The 18,092-nt window shown below is 49.7% G+C and overlaps 10 protein-coding genes across 10 annotated transcripts; 3 read left to right on the top strand and 7 right to left on the bottom strand.

The window, feature by feature from the left end:
* Positions 1-136: 136 nt before the first annotated feature.
* On the bottom strand, positions 137-1,809 carry N7498_007960 (putative flavin-containing amine oxidasedehydrogenase; the record flags this gene model as incomplete). The annotated part of the gene is made up of 3 exons (XM_058455022.1): positions 137-322; positions 352-1,689; positions 1,750-1,809. The coding sequence occupies 3 exons, from the start codon at positions 1,807-1,809 to the stop codon at positions 137-139; spliced, it is 1,584 nt and encodes a 527-aa protein (XP_058305010.1).
* Positions 1,810-2,413: 604 nt separating this feature from the next.
* On the bottom strand, positions 2,414-3,971 carry N7498_007959 (class I SAM-dependent methyltransferase; the record flags this gene model as incomplete). The annotated part of the gene is made up of 10 exons (XM_058455021.1): positions 2,414-2,519; positions 2,575-3,003; positions 3,061-3,247; positions 3,300-3,325; positions 3,382-3,495; positions 3,542-3,583; positions 3,636-3,665; positions 3,717-3,773; positions 3,826-3,878; positions 3,933-3,971. The coding sequence occupies 10 exons, from the start codon at positions 3,969-3,971 to the stop codon at positions 2,414-2,416; spliced, it is 1,083 nt and encodes a 360-aa protein (XP_058305009.1).
* A 542-nt stretch (positions 3,972-4,513) lies between these two features.
* Positions 4,514-4,867, bottom strand: N7498_007958 (endopolygalacturonase C; the record flags this gene model as incomplete). Its single annotated transcript, XM_058455020.1, has 2 exons — positions 4,514-4,539; positions 4,660-4,867. The coding sequence occupies 2 exons, from the start codon at positions 4,865-4,867 to the stop codon at positions 4,514-4,516; spliced, it is 234 nt and encodes a 77-aa protein (XP_058305008.1).
* A 377-nt stretch (positions 4,868-5,244) lies between these two features.
* On the top strand, positions 5,245-6,094 carry N7498_007957 (uncharacterized protein; the record flags this gene model as incomplete). The annotated part of the gene is made up of 2 exons (XM_058455019.1): positions 5,245-5,520; positions 5,594-6,094. The coding sequence occupies 2 exons, from the start codon at positions 5,245-5,247 to the stop codon at positions 6,092-6,094; spliced, it is 777 nt and encodes a 258-aa protein (XP_058305007.1).
* A 446-nt stretch (positions 6,095-6,540) lies between these two features.
* Positions 6,541-7,712, bottom strand: mep20 (uncharacterized protein; the record flags this gene model as incomplete). Its single annotated transcript, XM_058455018.1, has 3 exons — positions 6,541-6,560; positions 6,621-7,430; positions 7,484-7,712. The coding sequence occupies 3 exons, from the start codon at positions 7,710-7,712 to the stop codon at positions 6,541-6,543; spliced, it is 1,059 nt and encodes a 352-aa protein (XP_058305006.1).
* A 215-nt stretch (positions 7,713-7,927) lies between these two features.
* On the bottom strand, positions 7,928-8,167 carry N7498_007955 (uncharacterized protein; the record flags this gene model as incomplete). The annotated part of the gene is made up of 1 exon (XM_058455017.1): positions 7,928-8,167. The coding sequence occupies one exon, from the start codon at positions 8,165-8,167 to the stop codon at positions 7,928-7,930; it is 240 nt and encodes a 79-aa protein (XP_058305005.1).
* A 661-nt stretch (positions 8,168-8,828) lies between these two features.
* On the top strand, positions 8,829-9,308 carry N7498_007954 (uncharacterized protein; the record flags this gene model as incomplete). The annotated part of the gene is made up of 1 exon (XM_058455016.1): positions 8,829-9,308. One exon carries the CDS (start codon positions 8,829-8,831, stop codon positions 9,306-9,308), a length of 480 nt encoding a protein of 159 aa, XP_058305004.1.
* Positions 9,309-9,682: 374 nt separating this feature from the next.
* On the top strand, positions 9,683-10,364 carry N7498_007953 (uncharacterized protein; the record flags this gene model as incomplete). Its single annotated transcript, XM_058455015.1, is given in 4 exon segments — positions 9,683-9,774; positions 9,834-9,924; positions 10,011-10,112; positions 10,128-10,364. 4 exon segments carry the CDS (start codon positions 9,683-9,685, stop codon positions 10,362-10,364), a joined length of 522 nt encoding a protein of 173 aa, XP_058305003.1.
* Positions 10,365-11,084: 720 nt separating this feature from the next.
* Positions 11,085-11,888, bottom strand: N7498_007952 (A4/G1 family peptidase; the record flags this gene model as incomplete). The annotated part of the gene is made up of 1 exon (XM_058455014.1): positions 11,085-11,888. The coding sequence occupies one exon, from the start codon at positions 11,886-11,888 to the stop codon at positions 11,085-11,087; it is 804 nt and encodes a 267-aa protein (XP_058305002.1).
* Positions 11,889-17,174: 5,286 nt separating this feature from the next.
* On the bottom strand, positions 17,175-17,830 carry N7498_007951 (copper homeostasis protein CutC; the record flags this gene model as incomplete). The annotated part of the gene is made up of 2 exons (XM_058455013.1): positions 17,175-17,755; positions 17,800-17,830. 2 exons carry the CDS (start codon positions 17,828-17,830, stop codon positions 17,175-17,177), a joined length of 612 nt encoding a protein of 203 aa, XP_058305001.1.
* Between the last annotated feature and the right edge of the window lie 262 nt (positions 17,831-18,092).

Below are 18,092 nucleotides of genomic sequence, written 5' to 3'. Positions count from 1 at the left end.
AGAACCGCGGGCGCGACCGGCTATGCGGATTGCCAAGAGAGTTGACCGAGGCAGACGAACTGCAAGACGAGCTGTCCAACAAGACAGATCATGAAATCGAGAGTTTACGATATGTCCTTTAATTGCCAGGGACTTCTCAAGTGTCCTTCGCTTTTGTTCTTCGGTAACGTGTCCCATGGCAGACAAACAGATATTTGGCAAAAAAGTCTTCTGCAAAGTCGTCAAACGGCTCATATGTGGCTCCTAATTGATACGCTGCTGCAATTCCGGAGATGCAGGCAATCTCGTGCATATTCTTGAGTTGAATCAAGTTAGTGCCGAACTGAACATGTAGGAAGGGATATCACTCACGACCATAGTCCAACTTCCGGCATATAATGTTCTGTTCTGGCCATTGATGAACATCATCCCGGGTATAACACGCAAATAGTGTTGCCATCTGTGACCAAACTGATGCCACCATTTCCTTCCGATGATTTTGGACTGGTCAATATCATTCCAAGTCCAAAGGTCTTGATGTTGATCATTCAAAAAAATAGTTTGAAAAACATGCTCGTTCAGAGGCAAAGCTGACTGGCCCTCTCCAATATTCTCGCGGAATTGGTGCTGATAATTAGTACAGTCAAATCCCATTTCGATCTTGTCCGGATCCGAGGCAAAAGAATGAGTGTAATACATCGGTCTAAACCCGAGCCATCCGTCATTCTGGCAGACAGGTCTCTGCTTGGCAAACTGAAGTTGGTCTTTCCGCTCTTTTGTAGATGACTGTGCACATAGCGCTGGATCATATTGAGCCTCGAAGATGTTCTGAAAATAAGTCGAGTCGGAGTGGGTGATCGTGATGTCGGTGAAAAACTTGACGCCTCCCAAGACGTATTTCTCGCGCCATGTCGCATGGTGACCCAAGAGCTTCTTTGCCTCGTCTGCGGGACAGCAAAGGACCAGGTCATCGAAGGGCTCGGTGTCGTGGTTGTTGCTGCCATGTTTCTGGGTCTGCAAAATAACACCATTCTTGCCTCGCTCAAGCACTTTGACAGAAGTATTTAATCGAATATCAATCTTTCCTGAACGAAGGTCCGCGGCCCAGTCCTCATAAAAGCTCCCCAAGTTAGGGAATGTGAACATAATTGGCAGATTTGGTAACAAAGTGTCTGGGTCGTACTCCCAGAGCTTCATTTGGGGGTCATCGAACAGGCGCTCCAAGAGCACACTTGACACATTGGGAGTCTCATTTCCGGTCCCTAAGAACAGTGCCAAGAGAGGCAAAACCATCTTGTTGCTGAAATCTTTGCTGAAACAGAACAGGCGCAGGATAAACTTGACCGGTAAAACACCAAGAATAGGCATCAGGTACTTGATGTATCTCAAGACACGGCCTAGCTTTTTGATTTCTCGTGAATGCCGATCCACCAGAGGACTGGGGAACACATTGGTCCAGAAACTATCGCGACCTTTGCCAAAGGAGACCTGGAGCTTTACCGGCTGCGGCTCGTAACCGTAGCGGCGAAAGAAGCGGAAAGTGTGTCGAAATATGGCTGATCCGCCCTGCACACCGTCATTGAGCCACTTTGCCCCATACTTGGACTCATCGAGGGTGATGGAGGTTGCTTGGCCCCCAGTATGGGAATCAATGTCAATCACCGTCACCTCAAACTTGTCGGGATGATTAGCTAAGGTCGCCGCACAGGACTGCGAGCCACGATATATATTAGTCCAAGAAGCTCGTGAACCAATTTAAGGGGTCCGTACCATGCCAGCGGCCCCAGCCCCGATGATAGCGACCTTTTTTCTTGCCGGGCTTCCCGACATCGTGAGAAGGGCTGGTTGACAGGGGCATCAGAAATCAACGGCCGATGCCACAAATATGTGTAGATTATAAAGCACTGCAGCCTCTAGTTAAAATCCTGGCCGGGCGCGATCGCAATGATGGTGATGTCAGGTCTGGACATTCCTCGCGATGGGCCAATCATCGGCTCGGGTGACCAAACACCTAGACAGTCGTCGGTTTGAACCTAATCTCTCGGAAAACAAGTTTGTGGTCGAGGACGAAATGATTGCCCAGGTGGCCGCTAGTGGCCTATTTTCTACTACCTGGAGTTCTTCGCAAGGAGCGTGCGGATGAGAGACCAAGGCCCGCCCATGATCCTTGCGAGTCTCCACAAACCAAAACACGGAGATTTGCATTAGTACGCTCAAGTGTTGTCCAGGAGCTTGATTGGCTGAAAACAAATGTAGAATCCCATTAGCTCCAAAGCCTTATTGGCTATACAAAATCAAAATGAATAGAGCATTCCATCCCCTAGCGAGTACATTGATGGCCGCAACTCATGAGATCTCGGGCATGATATATACACGGATATGCGAGGCTCGGGATCCTGAAGGGGCAATCCGGCCCGGCTACCTAGGTAGCTTCTTAGTGCTTCCCACCAGAGATATCTGACTTTCCGGCAGACCCTTCCTGCGTTTTTGCAGACCGCTCGACCTCATCAGGGAATGGCTTGCGTGCCCACACACGTCGGCTGAGTATTCGTTAGTCCGAACCAAGTACGAGATCTTCATCCGATGAAGACTTACGCGCGTTGGTAGATGTGGAACCGCGGGTTCTTGAGCTCCTTACGCAGCTTGGCCACGTATACGAGAACTTCGTCTTTGGTCCACGGCTCAGGGGAGCCGAATTTGGTCAACAACCACATGCACCAGCCCTCCATGCCAGACATCCAGTGATGGAAATTGACTGTGCCGGCCTCCTTGAAGCGCTTGTCGCGGGCCCATGGCCCAATCGGCCATTTGTAGGTGATGTCTTGGATGTCCACAAAGCCAGCCTTCTGAATTGCTTCATGCATTGTGTCGAGAGTGTCGCATTCACGGCCGGCAGCTTCACCACAGGCGAAAATGTTCGGACCCCAGGTGTGAAGAATGTTGTCCTCGGGCAAACTGCCGTCGTCACACTCGACACGGGGACTGGCTTCCAGCTGTTCGATCCATCCGCCAGGCTGCAGATTGCTATTTGTAAATCGTCAGACTCGGTCGACTCGAATGCCACGGCATCACGACACTCACTCGTAGCATTGCTTATAGACCCGATCCCACTCGGCCGGGTCGAAAGAGCCGATCATAATACGCATGTGAATCAGGTCGAAGGGCTCGCGCCAGGTCCATTCCTGGAGGATGTCGTCGACTTCCAACACACAGTTGGGCGGCATCCAAGAAACCGGAGGCGGGAAGAGGTCAACTCCTCGAACGGTCGCTAGAACTAGTCAGCGCTCGGTCCAGATGATCAGGAATCATAGCAAGCCTACCATTGGGGAACATATCGGCAACATCACTGAGATAGTGTGAGCATGTCATTTGAAATAGAGGTAGAGCACACGTGGGACCTACATGGCCCAGATGCCTTTGCCGGTTCCAATATCGAGAATCTGCCGCGCATCGCGGACGGGAGCACGGAATAAAGGGTTCTCACGATCCGAGTCCAATACGAGCGCAACCAAGTGGCTAGAATTGGGTCAGTAAGAATCGTCATCAGGCCGATGTCGCATACCCAGCTTCGTATGACTCGAACATTTGATCGTCCGAAGGAATTCTAATCGAAGTCAGACGGATCCCGGAATTCCAGAACGGTTCGTTTCCCTTACAAGTAATCCTGGTGGCGCAGGTTTTGATATCTAGACGCGATCAGCGAACCCGACCGTGATTCTGGTGGCCGAAATACCTACCGTCGACCGTTCTCCATCAGACCCCGATAGATCGAGGAACCGATAGAGGTCGTTTCCCTACGCCGTCAGTAAAACTCCTAAGATGATCGCGATGAATGGGGTGACCTACGACTGCCAATCATCCGGGTAGTAAGGACCGTCGGCCGAATACACGTCCGGGTCCTATTCGGTCAGTCGCGACAAAAACAAAGACAAAGACCAAGATGCAAGACATACCACGGCGATCTGTTCCATTGCGCTCCGCCTGTCCTCCATAGCGAGGTGCCCACGGTAGTGTATAGGCGATAACAGAGAAGGTGGGGGTGAAGAATGAAAAAGGAGGCCACGATGGAATTGTGCAGCAGCTTTGGCTATTTGACTGCCCCGCAACGCGCCGTCTGAGCTCTCGCCAACCAGTGATACCGTCTGATGGATTGGCACGGATTGACAGTCCCGCATCCGCGAGCAGAAAAGAGGGTTCGTGGCAACTGGGCGCACGGAGGACGGGCCAACGCCTGCGGTGACTCGCCGATCGCCGGGGAAAGCGTCTCCGAGCCAATAAAGCGGTCCGTGCAATCAAGAATATGGGAAAAAAAAGGGCCGTCCTGCATGGATGGGAGGAAGTACGAACTATAGCTATACCACATAGATCAACTCGGGAGTTGACGCTAGCGATACAGGGGGTGGTTGGGTCTTCTACCTATGCAGTCCGCAGTGATGCAAGAGTATCAACAGACGGGACGCCGAGTCTGGACGCGTTCCGTGCCGTGGCCCACCGAGAACATGCGAAAGATGCGGGGCCTTGGAAAGTCGAGTGGTTATTTGATTCTCCAATTAGGATATTCTGCAGGAGAGATAGACTCGAACCTCCCCCCTGATACGAGGCGCAACCACGTTAGTACACTTTCGGTATTGAGTTGGAAGCCGATATGCACGCAAAAGTACTGTTTGCCCACGCACAAACCCCCTCCCTGTTCAGCAAGACGCACCGAAGATCCGCAGTCGCAGACGTCGCTCGTGCTGCCGCCCCTCATATCCACGCCCTCCCAAGTCCAATCGCTGCAGCTGTCGTCGCCATACAGAATGTAGACCTGAGTTGAATCGTATTCCACAGAGCCGGTGATGCCGGACAGTTCAATGTTGGAGAAAATGATATCCGAGACGGAGCCCATCGCGTCGTAGACCGTGGCTTGAGTAAAGGACCATTTCAATGTACGCACTGAAGGGGATACCGTCTACGGCCGCGTATTTTGATATTCATTTGTATCTACGTAGTTTGCGTCGAAGCAAGTGCCTTGTGTAAAGAGATATATACATCTAACTCTAGTACCCAGCGCGAAGGCAAGTCCTAAATACATTTATCTTACCATCGCAAATGACAAATCCGTGACTACCACAGACCGTTCGTGTATAAAACGTTGAAGCACCAGGATAATACGAAACATCCAAAATCAACGTCGCACGGCGGCGTTCTTCCACCGAGGACGGTCACGTGACAACGTGCCGAACTTGCGCCGAGGCTGCAATGCGCTCGTCCTATCGCGCAGCTATGGCAGAGCCGGGGAGAATGCACAGCAAAGGTGCAGGTGCCCCGGACTACGACGACCCTAAGTTCTGGGATTTTAGGTTCGCCACCGGTCGTGATGTCGGCGAATGGCTGAATTCGGGCGAGGCGCTCCTGGACGTGGTCCTATCAGATTTGGAAGGCCGGCCCGACTTCGAAGGTGCACCACGCGTCTTGCACTTGGGGCCCGGCGTTTCCAAGCTGGGAATGAAGCTGCGAGATGCATGTACGGAGCGGGACTGGATGGGAAGCGGCATAGTCGTAAGTCTGATACACTGCATTACTCTTTCTCGGCTTCGGGCTCGCAGATTTCTCACGCGCATCTCTCCTGCAGAATGTAGATTTCTCCGCCGAAGCCGTTCGCATCGGTCAAAAAGCCGAACGACAGAAAGCCCCCGACCAGGCGATGCATTGGCTATGCGCCGACTTGCTCTCCTGGGATCATGTTTCCACCTTGGCTCCATTTGCACCCTTCGATGTGATTTTGGACAAAAGTACGAGCGATGCTATTGCCACTTTCAGCGACCGGAACATTTCGCACGCAGACGATCTGTCAAGCATCTGTCCCACCGTGCAGAAATTTCTCCCCAGCGTCCCGGCCGTCACTTTGTCTCCAGTCGAGGCGCTAGCTTTGCATCTCGCTCCGTTGACACACAAGAACACCACATGGATTGCGCTTTCATACTCGACCCTGCGCTTTGATAACCTGCCATTCCTTGCGGAGTATTGGTCATTGCGCTCGCGCACACCGTTGAAAGCGCCGTCGGGCGACGTCTCCTCGGCGGCCTACACCCCCGAGGTATTCCACTGGGTATACATTTTGGACCGCAAATAACCGGGCCCCTTTCTGTTGGCATTGCTGACCATAGGAAGATGGTGGCGGAATCTTTTATCCCTGGAGCGCCCGGACGATGTGTATCAAAGTTTGAAAGCCGGGATATAGAGCGACGCGTGTTTCCTGCAGGGTTTTTGGTTCCGCGTGAAGTTGGACCTGCAGCTACGCAATAGCACGCTACGTGGTGTTACAGGGAATATTCGTGGGTAGTGCGATATTTTCAGATACTTCACTCGGCGGAAATGAGTTTGGATAGTACGACTCACTACATTTGGACAGCGGCAGTTTTCCTAAGGAGAGCCATTTCCAACGAAGTTCCACCAATTCCGACCTCAGATCGACCTAATACATTTGAATCCGCATTGCTTCACATACACCAAGCACCTTGTTTATTTCCACATCTCTTGCATCTTCCCAACTTGACTACGGCTTGCGGAATACCCCTTTCAGCACTTGAGGCTGATCGCTATCCTAAGGTTAGCCTGGCATCGGTGGACTGAGAGCTTGAGAAAACTGCAAAACATACCATTGGCGTATAGAGCATACGAGTCTGCATTCAGAACGGCATTGCTGCTGCTGAGAGACGTGGCGGCCGAGTACCCGTACCCCAGGTCTTCCGTCCCAGGCTTGTACACCCCCGGAGCGTGGGTGAGCTCATGCAGGGTTGTGGTGGCCTGGTCCTGATCGTGGCAAGTGTTCGTCAAGTCGGGCAGATCCGAGTAGTAGATGTCACAGTTCGCAATCGCGTTCAGGGAGGGCAACGTGTAAGCCAGCACATTTGTCTCACAATAGCCATATACATCGGTACAGTAGTATGTGGTGGAACCGGAGGTGGTCGACTGAGCTTCCTTTGCCACTGCCCGGAGTCGAGCGGCCACAACCTGGCGAGTCGAACTAGATGTCGTCTTGAAATATTCGCTGAACTTGGATGCAGAACCGGAAAGCGCGGCCTGCGCCGCGGCGTTGGCCAGAGACACGGTGTTTTTCAGCGCTCTGTCGAGGGCGGCCTTCCGGCTTGAATCACTGCAGCTCTCCTTAGTACGGCGAGTGAGCGGGTTGATTGCTTTGGTGATTCGGGATGCCTTCATTGCATCCACTTCAATCTCGAGGTCGTTCGATTGGTAAGGCAAGTAGCCGGAGACGGAACCGTTGTTCACCAGAGGCACTAGGCCACTAGAACGCAGCGTCATAGGCCCGCCGTGAGATAGATCATTAGTTACGGCAATATCGAACTCATCTTCCACAGTTTCTCCAACGGCAAGGGTTGTGAGAGCCTCCGATGTGAGGCCCTGAAGTTTGAAACGACGTCGGATGCCTTCAAATGCTACTTCGGCGTCTAAAGTGAACAATCAGCATCGTGTCAGATCTTCGCAGGAACGGAAGGCATGCCATCTTTGAAAACGGCGACTTTTTTCACAGGCGCACCGTCACGGAAGAAATTAAGGTGTACAAAGGTCACTTCCTCGTTCCCGGCGTTCTTCACTACGGCTTTGATGCGAGTGTGGCCCACCTGGCTAAGGGTGACATCCAAGCCCGACACTTGGTTGCTTTCGACCGGCAAAGCGCATACGTGCTGTGCGAGGGCCAGGAGGGCCGCAGAGAAGGCAGTAAAACGCATAGCGGACAACAGAGATGAAACGTGAATCGATCGATTTCTCAAGACGGGTTAGAATACCACCGACTTGATGATGGTTCTCAAAGCTTGGAATAAGCCGGGCAACACGCCCTTTTTTATAGAAGGTCCGGGCATCTGCCTACGATATCAAAAGATATCCCCCGCTCTAGAAAACCCCGAGGTCCAGCGTGCACGAAACTGATCGCCAACAAAGATAACTAAGTCGAGAAGGTGGCATTCTCTCGCTGCAAGTCACGGATGTCGACCCCATTCATCACTATCCATCGAGCTGGCGAGGTCTTGAATCGGATCTTATCACTGGCCGTAAATATCTCGAAGTGCCTTGGAGCACCCGAAATCCCGCACTTGAATGACTGCATCGCCTTGGCCCGGCGGAAGCCCGTATCACCCATTGATTTGAGAGTTTGAGATAGTCGTGAAATGATGCTGAAAGCCATCGTGTTTGGTGACCACGGGGCTCGTTTCATCAATTATCTGGGCACGATCATCTAGAGGAAACCAAGACCCGGGGATGTAACTGCCTACGACCCGGCATAGGGAAGTAAACTGAGAGGGACGAAAGTCGTGCACCGAACATTCAACTTGTATAGTTATGGGATTACAAAATGAGGGGGAAACACCGCTATTCTCTGCTTGAACCACCTCCATAGACGGGTTGAAGTAGATGTCCTCGCCGGAAGCTTGCCAAGCCTGTGGACCCTGTATCGTCGTCGGACTCCGGCGCCAAGATACAACCCAAGCCTCCCCAAGACTGTCCAAGACTTTACTTCAGACTAAATACGGGAAGTTCAGTCATTTTCTGGCTTGGCTTCAGCCAAATTTCGGACTTGGTATGGGGTGGCCCTTGGCTGCAGCCGTGTCAAGTCAGGGAGGTTGCATTGGGGAAGATACGAAGTCGGGCCTTTTATAGGTTGGCATCATATGCCGGTTGAGCGAGCCAGTAGTCGCGCCCGTGACTCTGACTGATCTTGACTCTCTTTTCTTTCTTCAACTCATCTACCCATCTGCCCTGTGAGTCTGCTCAGCCCGTGATGATCTCTGCACCTTAGCAGGGCATTAATTCTCGCTTGCTTCACCCTCTTTTACTCTCTTGTCGATATGCAGTCTACTGCAGGACTTCAAATCAGCCTCGTTTCTCAACAGTTAGCGACAGATACACTCTCGCCTTTTGTCGTGCCCATCGCCGTGTCCATTTATAATCCCACCGAATCCCCAGTGACGGTCCTCAGGTGGAGCTCCCCCTTGGATGCCCGTGCCAGCGTACTAGGTGTCTTTGTGGTTTGTGATACTGAAAGCGGAGATACCCTGCCACTTGACACCATCAAAATATCACGAAAGCTCCCGCTGTCTCTTGACGACCTAGTAGAGATATCCGCCGGCCAAACCTTGGACCTTACTGTGAATCTGCCTGGCATACACTTCCAGAAGGGGCATGAGTACTCCATTCATGCAGCGGGAACCTGGCACGCTGTCTGGGAGAAGCCGCTGGCGGATGTGACTGTATCCCAATTAAGTGATCTGGGAAAGGCAACCCGTGGGAACTTTCAGTCAAATGTCGCTTTTGTCAAAGTTGATTAACCGGGGTATTTTGTGATTGGTCGCCTTTCTACAAGGAAAATAGTATCCGCCTTTACTTCCAGGTCGATTATCTTTTCAGAAATTTGCTCTCGAGGCCTGCAGGCATTAGGCGAATGAGCCACTTGTGGACACTGTTCTGATAGTTCTCTGTCATCATACAAAATCGATATCATGAATGGTCTGTCGCTGAATTGAGAAGCCTATGACATGTGCCAAAAGGATTTGATAATTTATAAACCAATCTCTTCTTGTAGTTGCGGTTAAGCCAGAGTTGGCCGTAGCTTCGTTGAAAATCTAGGCATGTTCCTATTTGCGCAAGGCACCGTAACCTATCCGACTGCAGCGACCGGAGAGCTTCCGTCCAAAGGAAAGCGATGTCTACACCACGATTGATTGATCCACAAAACGCGCGAATCGGGTCTTTGGAGTCTCCCAACCTGAAGGTATTGCAATCTTTCCTGCCAATGTCGGTTACGAAATAGTGGTAATCGACCTACGTTTATTCCGTCGCACTTTTGTTGCTAGAAAACGTCAGCCTAACAAGCAACATGCAATGATCAGTAGATACACTGACCAGGAAGAAATTCATACCCTCCCACCTTGCGAAGCAGGTATGGTGAGACTTTTTAACAATTGATTTAAGTTTCCCTATTGGAATACAGAATACTTCTGCCATATCAGTAAAGCCACCCTGGAATCTAGGAAACGTCTCCCGAACCACTGGCCCAGTGCTCGATAGAAGGAACACTGTCAATACTTGTCAGTGGAGGCAATATTCAAGCAGAGCTTTTTAAGCTGACAGCAGTTAATTTTCTTTAGGTCCTCAGCCAATATAACGAGAACGGGGAAAAAGTCACCCTGGAGGAAATTAGGACCGTGAGAAAAAGTTATGCGGGTATCATCATCGAAAACGGCCGACAAAAGTTCTATCATTCACGCCCTTCATCCATAATAATAGATTTCAGTGTACTGAAGCTTCTTCCGTATGGAGCTTACTATAACTTGGTGCAGCATCCAATGCTCTTTGTGACCTTACGGAATTGGTTTGCCGAATGACCCGGGTCAGCAGCTGAATTTTTCGGGACATCTTCCTCTGACACATCAGATGTAGGAAATATCACAAGAGCACTAGAGGTAGTGAAAATTTGCGGAAAACCAATCCTGCGATTATGGAAATATTGCTGGCAAATGCCTAAAGTAGGAGGTCATTTTAGGTCTGGGCACACAATATGTGTCTCATACTGGACGTGGACGATTCAAATCTTGGAATTATCTTCTCGCTTCTTGTCTCAGCAACACGGCCATCTGCATATTCCTCGAGACCATATAAAACCCTTTCAAAATGAGGATGTAAGGAGCAATGGAGTAAAGATATGACTAGCTGGACATGAGATGCCCGGAAACCAGGGTCAATTGTACGGAAGAAAAGAAGGATTGTACTTCCCGAAACAAGGCTATCGATCGCACAAATGGTCCATACTTTCGAGTTTTATTGGCTTTAACTAATATGGGCCTCTTCTGGACACTGCGCTCACTGGCAAATAGCCAGACGTTCTACCTTATTCGACAAGAGGGTGTAAATAAGGATTTTCAACAGCTGAAACAAGGAGGTAATGCGAATTTATCTGTATTGAGGTTCCATTTGCAGCATGAGACGTCTGAGTAGAAGAAGATACGAGACGACTACAAAAGGTCCAGATTATTCCGCCGATAGCCTCGTACATGGCTACTCCAAACGGAAAGCCTATTGATACCCCACAGCTTGCAGTACGTACTTTAGACGTACTCCACGGTAACGCTGCTGCCACTGATGGAGCTGGAGGTAAGAACTTCGTTGTTCTGCTCGATATCAATCAGGGTAGCACCGGAAGGTCCAACGGTGGAGCTGCCGTCGGTAGCCTCGGCGTTGGAAAAAGTGACAGTGCCGAAGTCGGCAAACGGAACTAGGGAACTGCCCGACTCGAAATCCTCAACGATCCACTCGGCATTGTATTCGCAAAGATCACCATCCACGCCGCCGGTGAAGGTGTGAGTCACGGACTCCCCGTTCGAAACATTTTCAATAGTAGCGGTGCCAGTGGTGTCGGAGGAGGCATCCACAGACAACTTGATCACGTCCCCAGCAGAAATGCTGATGCCACTGAAATCGTAGGCATAGTCGGGATACCATTCATACCAGGCATCATAGGACACCGTACTGTCTTGGATACAGAAGTCGACTCCGGTCTGCAGAATTGCAGAGGAGCAGGTGTCTCCATCGATGCCAACCCACGCAGAAGCGCAGTATTGCTTATGCTTGGAGCCGCCGCTCGGACGCTTGGGAGTAGGAACGGTAAACTCCGCAGAGACCGCCTTGTATCCAGTGCCTATGAGAACAGCTCCGGCCCAGTTCGAGCTATACTGCTCGTGCGAAGTCTTGCTCAAGTGGAGGATCTCGTTGGTGCCGGGGATGTAAGGAGGATGGCTTTGACGATTGCTTGAACGAGCCATGTTGCGGGCCTGACGCTTGTCAGTCAGCGGTGCTGCGAGGACTGCAGTTGCAAGGAGCGAGCTGCTCAGGATGGCGGTTGAGAACTTCATCGTGATGATAGAGGTGGTTGTCTTAACAGGACTATTTTCGATGGAAGGCTTGGATAGTTGAGCGAGGAAGACGGAAGACAGGCTTGCTTGTGAGAGGAAAGACCATAGCTACACTGGGAGGACACGCTTTATATAGGTTTTATATCCTGCCCCATTGAATGTCTTTCATATCGTAATAGATAACCAAGACGGCGAGAACGCAAAGATCCCGTCTCCCAATCCCATTTCGGCGATCCAAGCACCATGAGACTCGATGCTGATGCAACATCATGGACAGTAGGCCAGCGCCACTAGACGGCAAAAGTATCATCTACTTCGCTAGTATGTGACGCCGTCGGAGGCCGATGGATTTGTCGAGTTAGCCTGGAAGATGAGTTTAGCACGACCTGCAGAGATTCGTGAAGAAACTCTAGCTCACATGGAGAAGGTATCAAGATCGGGCTAGCCTGACCCGCAGTCAAGAATCAACCAGTCGCAACCCTTGAAAATATCCATGGCGTGGCATCTGATGAATTGAGAGTTTCTTGATGGCTCCGAGCGGGTTTTCTGCAGAGCGAAGGCGGGCATGGTCAAGATTCTCGTGGACGCCTGGGTATTTACGCCCGCCTTGTCGCGTATAGCACCAAATGAAAGGACGAGAAGGGGCAGCGTCAGACATCTCTATATGTCTTGCGTACAGCACTGTCAAAATAGAGAGCTTTCGAAATGCGCGTCTAGACATGATGTGAGCACCCCATATTCGTCAAACGATACCCGGTCAGCCACGGGCACCTTTTAGCGCCGCCAATCCTTGATAATGGGCTGCGATGGCAAACCTGCGGATTTCCGACGGGGTTAGGCATTGCGATAAGGAAGATTCATTTCAGAACCCGGCAAAGAGAGGCCGGGATTGCATTGTATGCCGGGACATGACCGTGTTCAGATGAGCCATCGCAAATAAGGAAAAGATCGACCATTTTTGATTAAGATAGTTGAATAATGTTCGATAAGCGAAGCCGGTGCGATGTCACTGTGGCGCCGAGGCTAGGAAACCCGTCTATCAACCATAAGGTGGTGCGCAAGTCAAGCTTTTGACAAGCAACAGTGCCGAGCACGAGGCGGTCCCCGTTGCCAAAGACGCAGAGATGACTCGAGTTGGGGTTGATAACTTCATCTTCCTCATGGCGGTGGCGGCGGGGTTGTTCCTTTGCTGACGATAAGACAGGCTCGATCTATCGCGGCTTTGTATCTTTACCCATCGAGAGGGCAGCTGGAAAGCAGATTGGACGCCACGACTGCAGCAGCATGCTAACGTACGCCCACACTAACTTGGTTTGAAAAGCATATCCGAAGTACCGCGCCGGGGTCAGCGGTGATTTTTGCTGGGAGGTTGCCCTCCCTGAAATGCCGAATTGTACCCATCGGGAATGAGATGGGTGGGCCAGATGCATGAATCACTGCACCGGGCTTAATTTCGAGAGACACATGGTCTAGCAGCCCAAGGGGTCCGAGTCATGAGTCACACTAGGAGACGCCGCAATACCCAAGTTTTGAACCGAAAAGGGGTTAACGGGCAAACACCAAGCGAAGCAAGAGGTCCGACCGTTGAGACTGGTGAGGGGAAAGTGGCCCCGCCCATTAAGATACGAACTATGTAGTTGTTTGATGGTCGACTAAATACTGGAATTATGTCATGCAATCTCCGAGACTCGAGAGTTTCTCATGTCGCAATCAGTGGAATTAGTATGATCAACAGTGTATGCAGGATCGCAGTGAAAGCCTCGTAAATATGGCCGATTCGGCATTGGCGTGCTCATTGACGTTGAAAACCAGATAGCGTTTGTTTAATGTGAGATTCATCTGCATCTAATGAAGCATTGAGGCCACTAAAAATCGCGTAGAGTAAGCGTATCCCGGGGCCTGTACCAGAGATATCAATCATCCGGGCATTTGTTTCTTAATTTACCGAGGTTCGTTCCCCACTTTGATCACAAATCTTCGGTCAAATCCGGTGTCAAGGTCCGCATCCAAGGCCCCCCCGTGAAGACCATGGCCCAGGTTTGCATGATATAGAGGAATAGTTATGTTAATGCATTGGAGACGCAGAATCTTCGGGTATTCAGCTGCGAGGCTTGGATCCAAGAGAACATCTCCGAGCTATAGCGAGAGAAGTGACAACATGTCCACGTCAAAAACATCCTCGAAAGTAAGTCGATTCTCATGTCTCGGATGAATCAGGAGGAAGGCTGCCCTCTTAGTCTGGCTAGTTCTCTCCAGCTCCTGGTGTGCCCCAACATTAGTAAAAGTCGACGAATTGATTCGGAGGTTCTAGTGTAGGCTCCGCTATCTCGTTTAGCAAAGGGGTTGTTGATACTGGATAACGCTGTGAATCTCCGATTACAGAATTTGCATCTTGAGGAACCCTGATATTGTAAAGAAAACTTCGCCAAGGAGAGATGGAAACCCAGTGGTAATGACTTCATCAGTAATAAAAAAGGGTGGATTAAGACTATGTGCAACGAGACGTTCGAGGCTATACACACACCACCACAAGCGCCGGCGTAAGTAATCAACCCAATGTTGATTCCCACGTTGCTCATTGCAAAATTGGTGCTGGTCAATAGCCCTCCTGAGAAACACTTGTGTTATGCTCGCAATAAAGACGCAAATCAATAGATGAGCGCATAGCCACGTCGACGGGGTGTCCAAGTCCTGGGCCTGTGTTTCTGTGAAGAGCAAATATAGCAAGCATGTTCATGACAAGCAATTTTTCAAGGCCACCAAAACGCTCTAAGAATGAAGATTGGTCAAGGGCGCGCTCGATAGGCCATGTCAGAAGCGTGATATTCACGGGGCACATAGCAAGGCCAATAGCTGCATATAGATAACCACCCCTTCTGATAGTGCAAAATCGCGGAAAAAGGGCTGTGAGGCTGGTACCGGCAGATACGGAATTGGCAGCGATATTTTTTCCCAGCTGTGCCGAATGCAAACCCGCTCGCGATAACGAAGATGCCAAAACGTTCAGCGGAATTGGCATTTTCCAAAAACATTGCCAAGAGGGTCAACGGATTCCAGACTGGCTTATCAAATATAACACTTGAGAAAGAGGAGACGATAATACCAATAAAGATGTGATGACAAACCCACTGGAATGGTTCTGGAATGGTTATGAGCTGAGGCCATAAAGGATCTTGAGGTTTCCGCGAGTATCGTGCAAAATCAGGATTATTGATTACCAGTGCCGCAAAATTGGCAATGCAGTTCATGATGCTCTTGAAAAAGGCCCATGCCGAGGCAATACCCTGGGCAGTGTTTGGCTGGGTGATAATAGGTCCAAGAACATGTGCACGCGTAATCGTTCGGCCAAAGAAGGCGATAGCACAGGCTGGGGAGAAGTATGCTTTCACGGTAAAAAGATGACGGATCTTGTAGATGGGGAACCACAAAGCCGGCAGAGATCCCAGCCAAAATAGAAGAAATCTAACAAAAATGCTTGGTGTTAATCCCAGCATTGGCGGCTATTGTGTTTGGCAAATGAGGAAAACTTGGCCAAATAGCCTGGATCATCAAAGTAACGCATTCACCTAAAGGTCAAAGATAATTTAATCTCTCCTCGTCAAGGTGTGGCGCTATCAAGGCTTACCTCCTAGATATGTCTATCAAATCAAGAAATGTCGTGGTTAGGATGAGCAGATCAATGCATAATAAAACATGGGCATTGCTACAAAAAAGAAAGCGTCCTGGGCGGCAACAAACTATAAGCCTCGCAATTACAACCTTCAATAATGCATAAATTCAGTGAAATTCAAAGAATTTCCAAGTTTCGCAAGCCTTTCGGTTTCGTTTCAAAACGCGCACCTGTTCTCTCAGTTGATAGAACTAATTTGAACTTTGACCCACGGCAATTCATCCCCAGGTGGTAGAACTAACTGTACGAATTGTTTGTTGTTGAAATTTACATTACTAATCTGTGATCGTGACTCAAGAGAATTGGTAGATACGAAATCATGAAAATGAGAATCCTCCATGAGCCTGACAAATTGCATTAATTCGTATACGATTTCACTGCTCACGGCTATCTCATGCATAGCAATTGATGGTGGCACCGTTCAGGTCAACTGCAATTGAGACGACAGGATTTCAATATATGTCAACGTAGGTGTGTCGAGGAGCCAAGGTTGTAATAGTGGGCCTGTCTTTCTTGAGCGGAACTCAAATAGGCTCAAGAATATGTGGACTGGGAGATGTTTTATAGGACCGGACAGCAAGAACGAAACTGGTCTTTATACTTCAACCGCAACACTTGGGCTCGTAAGCGGCCCAAACACCAACATAATCCTCGTGGGAGTTATACTGCTAGAAAGTCGTATAGAAGACTGCAGCTCATGCTCTCGCTGCTCTGTTAACCCCATCGCATCCGCTGCATGAGGTCATTATCATCGTAGGCAATGAAGAGCAGGTAGTAGGGCATTAATAATGCGCCTAGATCTACATCCGTACAGTTGCAGCTTTACATATGAGGAAACCCAATAATTCATTATCTGTATCAGTAAAGTTGGCCGCCGAATCCAAAGATCAAAATGCACATCTCTCATTGTGGATTCGACTTAGAGTCACAAAGGTTAGGCAATGATATAGCAGGAACGTCCGATAAGAACAGCTAAAGTTCACCCTACAATATTGATACGGGCTAAACAAATCCAAATCCAGCATGGCAAATGAAATCTCCATTTCGAGATGGGTCAGAATGAAACTACATTCGGTTTTGAACTTTGCTTAGTCTCAAACAAAATCATGACTAATCATTCTAAATCGACTTTAGCAAAGAATACGCTCTATTACTAGGAACAAGATCCGGATTGCGAAAATGGAGAGAAGGAGGGGAAATAGAATCCAATCAACCAGAACGTACAGAGAAGGGTTAAAAACTTTCATTTAACGTGAAGTAGCCCCGCCATGCAAGCAGTTTACTCTATCAATCTTTCAGGGGCAAGTTCTGGATCGAGCTACTGTAGATGAATATGAGTTTCCCAAGGCACAAATGACCCAGTATTCAATCGACGGCTTCGTCTCACAGAGTTTGAGTCGCATGATATTATATTTCCTTCAAGAATAGTACGTTGGAGTATTGGCATCATTTTTCATCGAAGGCAGTGCTTTCCTATTGTAAGAAACTCCCTCGTAAGATGTCTCGAAGCCTTTCCACTTCGTGTATCGCGACGTTCTCGCTCGACGAAATAAGTGCACTGGAGTGAAACACTCGAGCATGTGACGTCTCCCACAGGTGTTGAATATTATTCGATCTCACCCCCCACCAACGATGATCTCGGGAAATTCGCATGATTTTGAAGAACAAAATCGCAGTAGATCAAGCCGTTGGCCAAGTTCAGCTAGTTTGCCGACGCAGTCGATTGCCTTGTCGCTTGATGGACCTCCACTGGTGAGAATTGACGCAAAACCGCACTTCGCTATGTCGGCTAATGCCATGTCCCAGTGGGATTCCGGAATGCAATCAAAGGCTCGATGAAAAGTACACGGTTTCCCTTCTGCAAGCTGGACAAGCTCCTTGTTCCTTGAGACATCAATCCACGGTGACATATCCTGCGAGAGGCTTTCAGAAACTGGACCGAGAATGCCGAAAACAAATCCATCGGCCCCGAGATTCTTCAAAGCGACCAATGTCGTTTTCATGGCCTCGAAGGATTCGTCATTGTAACAGAAACCTTCTGAGTGTGGGCGAATCATCACGTGAATTGGAATCGATATTTGAGACTTGAGAGCCGTTAAGATGGTTGCAGCGGGCGAAAGGCCACCAGACTCGTAATCACAGCATAGTCTGAAGAAAGTCAGCGTGAACTGGTCAAAGGCGCCCGCTGAATCTGGCTCTAGATTACTGTGCTTGAAGAATAGCGCTGGACCTCAAACTCACTCGATTCGATCAGCCCCTCCGTTCGCAGCATTGAATGCAGACTCCTGGTTGAAACAGGCAATTTCCAAGAGGGGCCTTCCTGAGAAGCTGCGTTTATCCATAGCGGTTCACCATCTAGCGCAGCTTCAGAAACAAAACTGCGTTTGAAAAGGGTAACAATGTTGAGGTGAAAAGACCAAAATAGAAAGGGATTGCAAGTGATTGACAGGTAGCCGGCTACGGAGGCAGCTGATTAACCGTGAGGTAAGCGTATTCGGAAAAGCGAGCTGCGTATGTAAGCGAGCTGCGCACCC

The sequence above is a fragment of the Penicillium cinerascens genome (genome assembly GCF_028974065.1).
Source record: "Penicillium cinerascens strain IBT 15544 chromosome Unknown scaffold_4_segment0_segment0, whole genome shotgun sequence".
NCBI lineage: Eukaryota > Fungi > Ascomycota > Eurotiomycetes > Eurotiales > Aspergillaceae > Penicillium > Penicillium cinerascens.
Note: the sequence above shows the minus strand (reverse complement) of the source record. Positions and strands in the feature narration are given on the sequence as shown.